This window comes from Furipterus horrens, unplaced genomic scaffold, assembly GCF_987537825.1.
Source record: "Furipterus horrens unplaced genomic scaffold, mFurHor1.1.pri manual_scaffold_3, whole genome shotgun sequence".
NCBI lineage: Eukaryota > Metazoa > Chordata > Mammalia > Chiroptera > Furipteridae > Furipterus > Furipterus horrens.
Window position 1 is genome coordinate 189,253,084 of NW_028327173.1, and position 6,709 is coordinate 189,259,792.

Below are 6,709 nucleotides of genomic sequence, written 5' to 3' on the forward strand. Positions count from 1 at the left end.
CTCCTCTAAAAGGGAACTTTTTGTCTTTTAGGTTTTCCAAAAGAAACTGAATACCTGAATCACAAGCAACAAATCTTAGGAGATGCTACGGCATAGAATTTGAGGAAATCACACATAACATTAACAGATTACAAGCTACTATAATAATCCTTATGTACTAAACTGAAAATGATTAAAACCCACAAATGCTTAGGAACAAGAAAAGGAAAACGAAGTTGGGGCCTAATTCATAGAATCTTTATTGCTATGAGGAAGGAGTTACTCAATGACAACAGTCTTACATTTAGACAGGGCTATGTTTCATTTGATTCTCCCAGCAGTCACAAGGAACTGGTGACCTGATGATGCTCTTGACCATCTGAAGCTTAATCAAAAAGTTTAAATGACTTCATCAGAGATAGCAGGAATGTCACAACGCAAGGATCTTATTTCCTTTTTAAGATTTATTATTTATTTATTTTGAGAGAAGGGAAGGGAGGGAGAAAGAGAGGGAGAGAAACATTGATCAGTTGCCTTTCACACATACTCTGACCAAGGAATGAACCTGCAACCCAGGCATGTGCCCTGACCAGGAATCAAATCAGCAACCTCTGGGTTTGAGGGACAACGTCCAACCAACTGAGCCACACTGGTCAGGGCACAAAGCAAGGCTCTTGGGGCCAGATATCTGTGTTCAAATCCTCTGCCATTTACTGTAATTTGATCTTGGCAAGTTACTCCATCTCTCTGTGCTTCAGTATCCTCATCTATAAAATACAATGCTGTAGATGGAATGTTTGTATCCCCTCCAAAATTCGTATGTTGAAATCTAAATCCCAATGTGATGGTATTAGCAGGCGGGGCCTTTAGAGGTGATTAGGTCACTAGGGTAGAGCTCTTATGAGTGGGATTATATGGGTTCCTTATAAAAGAAACCCCAGAGCTCCCTTCTGCCATGTGAGGATAAGGAGAAGACAGCTCTCTATGAACGAGGCTTTCATCAGACACTAAATCTGATAGTGCCATAATCTTGAACTTCCCAGTCTCTAGAACTGTGAGAAATAAACTTCTGTTGTTTATAAACCACCCAATATATGGTATTCTGTTATAGCAGCTCCAACTGATTATGACACACAACTTACTTCATTCATAGCATGTGATAAACTGAAATTGCCCATTCCCACTAAAGATGTCTGCATCCTAATCCCTAAAACCTGTAAATCCGTCACTTTACGTGGCAAAGAGACTTTGGAAATGTGATTGAATTAAGGACCTTGAGGTGAGGAAATTATGCTGGATTATCCATGTGACCCCAGGGTAATCACAAAGATCCTTAAAATAGGGAGGCAGGAGGGCCGCAGACACAGAGGCAATGTGAAAATATAAGAAGAGAGATGGAGAGAGGCATTAGAAGGTGTTACACCGCTGGCTTTGAAGTTGGGCCCCATTAGGGCCACAAACCAAAGAATGCAGGAGGCCTCTGGAAGCTGGAAAAGGCAAGGAAACAAATTCTTCCCTCTAGAAGAAACACAGCCCTATTGACCCATTTTTAGGACTTTTGACTTACTTAAAGCAATAAGAAACTAACACACATCCCTGGCTGGTATGGCTCAGTGGATTGAGTGCTGGCTTACAAACCAAAGGGTCGTGGGCTCGATTCCCGGTCAGGCATATGCCTGGGTTGCACGTCAGGTCCCCAGTTGGGGGTGTGAATGAGAGGCAACCACACAGTGACGTTTCTCTCCCTCTCTTTCTCCTTTCCCCTCTCTCTAAAAATAAATAAATAAACAAATAAACAAACAAATAATTTTTTTTTAAGTATCCTTTTCAGCGCCAACACAATATCCATGATTACTGGTTTGTCCCAAATTTTCCTCTCACTCTATAAAAGTGACAGCTATCTGAAATATGACTTTCAAAGACTGGCACTGAAGAGAATTGGTGGCAGAACCAAGAGCAATCATCCAAAACCAAGTGCTCCATTTATAAAATATTTAGTCCACACTCTCACCCAATTAGAGCATAATTCATAATGAAGGCATTACTGCTAACAAGAGGCAGAATGGGATCTGCGTCACTCTTCCATAACTCTAAAGTTCCTTCCAGCCAATAAAGAAAAGTCTGTGTTAGCAAAGTTTTTAGCTGACAATGGAAGTACAGTAGTTCCACTTTACCCACAGTTTTGCTTTCCAGTTTTAGTTACTCACCATCAACTGTGGTCCAAAAATATTAAATAGAAAATTCCACCCCTGGCAGGTGTGGCTCAGTGGATTAAGCACCAGCCTGTGAACCAAAAGATTGCCGGTCTGATTCCCAGTCAGGGCACATGCCTGGGTTGCAGGCCAGGTCCCTAGTTAGGAGCATGCGAGAGGCAACCAAGCTCTCACACAATGATGCTTCTCTCCCTCTGTCTCGCTCCCTTTCCCTCTCTCTAAAAATAAATAAATAAAACCTTAAAAAAAAGAAAGGAAGGAAGAAAGAAAGTAAGTTCCAGAAATAAACAATTCATAAGTTTTGAATTGTGCACTGTTCTGGGTAGTGTGATTAAATCTCTCACCATCCCACTCCATCCCACCTGGGACATGAACCATTCCTTTGTCCAGGGTGTCCACACTGTACCTACAGTACAATAAGATATTTTGAGAGAGACCACAGTCATATAACTCTTTTTATAGTATATTGTAGTAATTGTTCTACTTTATTACTAGTTATTAATCTTTTATTGTGCCTGATTTATAAATTAAAGTTTATCATAGGAAAAAAAAAACAGTATATATAGGGTCCAGTACTATCTGTAGTTTCAGGCATCCACTGGAAGTTTTGGCATGTATACTCTGTGGAGAAGGGGGAACTACTGTATATAGGAATCATGATGTAATTCATTTCCATAAGCTTATCCAAGAAAGAAAAATACAGAAATGAAAACTACTTAGTGAGTCCCTGGCCAGGTAGCTCTGTTGGATAGCATCATCCTGATATGCCAAGGTTGGAGGTTTGATCCTGGTTAGGGCACATACAAGAATCAATCAATCAATGCATAAATAAGTTGGACAACAAATCGATGTCGCTCTTTCTCTCTAAAATCAATAAATAATAATTTAAATTTTTTCTTAAAAAAAGAAAAATACTTAGTGGGTAATGGCGAAGTTTTTCAAACAGTTAATTTAGGTAATCCTGCAATCTAGAGACTGAGGAGTCATCACTGATAAAAATATTGAGTCCACGCACCACAAATACTGATACAAAATCAACAGACTGGCAGTGGACACTATGTGCTGGGCCCTGGGGATAAGTCCTCCCCATTCCTAATCTCTTTGAATCCTCAACTACTAACTGTGAAGTAGAAGTGAAACTGAGGCACAGGGCTTAAATAACTTGCCAATGGTTATGTAGCCCATAAGTGTTGCAGCCAGGATACGAATTCAAGCAGTCTTCACTCGAAAGCATAGACCTTATACTACCTTCTCTGGAAAGTGTACACATTATACTACCCCTTCTCCACCCACCCCTAACCGTCACACACCACCCTCTCCCAAGCTTGGAATCAAACCAAACATTCTCTAGGCCTCCTGTAGTCCCAGGTGCCCTCACTGGCTTTTACTGATCAGAAGCCTATACATGAAAATAAGAAGAGTCATTTGAAAAGAATACTATCCTTATCGAATGCCACTTTTTAAAGACCTGCCTCTCAAAATCAAGACAGCAGGTTTATAACTTAACTGCCTACCACTCCCATGGGACTCAACTGTCAAGTGTTTCTTTCCCTGCACACGTACAGTCCCTCATCACTCACATTTATTCACAACTTGCCAAAGTGCTCTCATTCAAAAAACTGTTCTAAATCGGTTCTTTCTAATAATATCAGCTACCACATACTGAACACTTATGATGCAACAGGCTATATCAACACTGTGTCATTTCCTCATCTCAACAACCCAATGAAGTCGTCAATGTTCCCAATTTATAGATGAGAAAACAAAGGTTCAGAGAGGTAAAGAAATTCAGCCCAAGGCCACACAGCTGGTAACTAAATCTGACTCCTTGCAATTTAAGCTTTCAGGGGTCTTGCTTTTTAATGATGAAAATGTGGGCTCCTCCTGGGCTGTCCCTTTGAGAGCTACCTTCTAACAACAGATCTTGCCCCACTACCACATGAATCCCCAAGTGCTTACCTGAATTTCTTCATTTTCATCTACTAGGAGGAAACTCACAACCTTCTCAGTCATCTTCTTCCTCTTGGTCTCGTCATCCACCTCTTCTTCTTCCAGTAACTCCTGGACCTTAGTGACATGGTACACAGTAACAGGGTGTCTCCTTTTGTTACCGCCAGAATGAGTCCTCTTCTGGCACTCCAGGCACAAGTTGATTTTACAGGTCTGGCACCTGATGGCTGCCCTCTGCCTAACACCTGGTGAATGCCCATTGGGGCCCTTGCAGGGGTCGCAGTAAGGGATGTGGCCAGGTTTGAGTCTTATTCGCTCATGGTTTCTCAGGCGCTCCTGCCGATGGAGCTCCTCCTCGCAGCGGAGACACTGCAGACTGCAGCACTCATCACACTCAAAGACAGCTTCGTCAGTCCCGCTGCAGGCGTAACTTTCCTGGCACATCAGCCCCGGATTCAGGCCCTTCTGTGCTGGGGAAGTCTGAGCACTCATACTCAGGTTGGTAAGAAAATCACTCACCATAAAACAGTCACTGGGCTTTCCCCAGGAGTGAATACAAAGGCTTTGAGTCTGAAGACTGCACAGAAAACACCACAGGGTTCTTTCTGAACACCTTAAACACACACACACAAACACACAACTTGGTGTCCCATTAGAATTCTTCACACGATCACAGATGTTTGATTTTTTTATTTTCTGCCTCCAAAACTCCTGTATCAGCAGCAATGTTGATTTGGTTTGATGATTTCATCCTCCATAAAGTGCAGACAAATATGTGGTCAAAATTAACTTGGAAAGGTCTTTTATGGCTATCAGAGGGAGATCTGATGGGTTCAGTGAGGTGGACTCATGCGCTGGGCCTCAGGCACAAGGTTCAGGTAATGAAAGAGTGGTCAGGAGCTTTTCAATATAATCCAACCTCAAGTCAGTATTTCAGGGGATACCTAGAACAGAGGAAGGAAAAGGATATCACTCACCTAAAAACCAAAGTGCACCTTGAAAAACAAGATTATGATTAAATACCACACCAAAACTTGTCATTCTTGCTTGTAAAATTTACACTGGCTCATTCTGATCCTAGCAATTTCTTCTCAAAATCAGGGTCAAGGGTCCTTTTGAAATAACCACCACCTCTCTGGGCCCAACTTCAGAGACTTTGCTGCTTTACTTCCCAGACTGAAATCCTGTTCAGTAATGAAATTAAGAATAAAAATCATTAAGCAAAAAGTCCTTGGAGGAACAACCTCCTGCACCCCCATGTGCACTCTACAATTGGAAGAGGTGAAGAAAGAAGCCTGGAAAAAGCTTTTAAAAAACGATAATAATAATAAACTTTAGCTCCATCGAAGTCTTAGAGTTGTTTCAGCTCTAGACAGATGCCTATTAATGACTCTAAACCTGGAAACAAGAGTCCCCATTTCATGTTTGAAAACAATAAAAAACAATTACTGTACTTCCTTTGTTCCTTCTCTAACTGCAAAAAAAGGGAGCAACAGGAGACAGAATTCCTCCACTAGGGCCCACCGAAAAGCTAGACCTGCAGTGAGTTGAAACAGTTTTTCTCTCTGTTACTCAGAAACTTAAAAATAACTTAAAAAAAAAAAGGTAAAGGGGCTTTTGTCACTTCTACTGTTACATCCCTAACTCCCCTTAGCCTTGACACCCGTTCTAATGTCCCAACGAAATGCAAAGGCCTCCTTGCAGATGTTCCCTGCTCCTCCTCCACAGTAACCAATCTATCAATCTTATTTTTAGATAAACAAGGAAGGGAGTGACTAAGAGACCTTATTTACACCCTAACCTCAGACGTGCCCAACCAGGTCCCACACGGAAACAAAAATCAAAACCTGTCACAATTGAGAAAAATATAAAATCAGCCTCCCGAAGAACAACTTACCGCCCGCCAGGCAAAGCAAACAATCTGCCCACTCTGCCCCCTACACCTCGACATCTCTCCCCAACCGGGGATTCCTCACCCTTCCTTTCTCCCGGGCAACACCACCACAACCCGAGGGGTAGGAGCAGAGTCTCAGAACAAAGAAGGTCCCCCAAAACCCACCACAAGCACTGGCAGAGGCCAGAGCCAAATCCATTGTTTATGCCACCCCACCCCCACCACAGCCGCACCCGCCACCCCCCCCCCTCTTGGGGGCAGCCGAACCTCCAGCACTATCGCTCGCCCTGCACAGGGCCGTGCCCTTCCCTCTACGCCCGCGGTGGCTTGGGGACCCCACCACGGGGCGGCTCGGCCGCAGTCAGGCGGCGTTTGGGGACCGCGGGGCGCCGGTGGCGGCGGGGGCTGCTCCTCAGGGCACCGGTAGATCCATCCTCATCTCCATCTCCGCCCCCCTCCTCCTTCGCTGCCTCTCGGGCTTCCTCCTCTCCTGTTGTCAGTTGGGATCAGCTGATCGCAGTGAACTTCACCCAGCTCAGACTAACAGGAAGGCATGAGCAGTGCAGTCCTGGGAGGGAAGAGTGGGAGAGGGTGGAGTCCGACACCGGCGAAGGCGGAGAAATGTACGCACAGCTTCCTGGGAAATGTAGTTCTCCGGAGGCGCATCCGTCCC

At 43.8% G+C, this 6,709-nt stretch overlaps 1 protein-coding gene across 1 annotated transcript in view; it reads right to left on the reverse strand.

Annotated features, from left to right (window-relative positions):
• ZFYVE1 (zinc finger FYVE-type containing 1) overlaps positions 1-6,603 on the reverse strand; it is a 47,197-nt gene extending 40,594 nt beyond the window's left edge. Inside the window, exons 1-2 of the mRNA XM_090271094.1 lie at positions 6,304-6,603; positions 4,152-5,086 (exon numbers count right to left, since the gene is read on the reverse strand). Of these exons, the coding sequence (XP_090127220.1) occupies positions 4,152-4,664 (513 nt within the window). The 5' untranslated portion in view covers positions 4,665-5,086; positions 6,304-6,603. The remainder of the gene's footprint in view (positions 1-4,151; positions 5,087-6,303) is intronic.
• Positions 6,604-6,709: the final 106 nt, after the last annotated feature.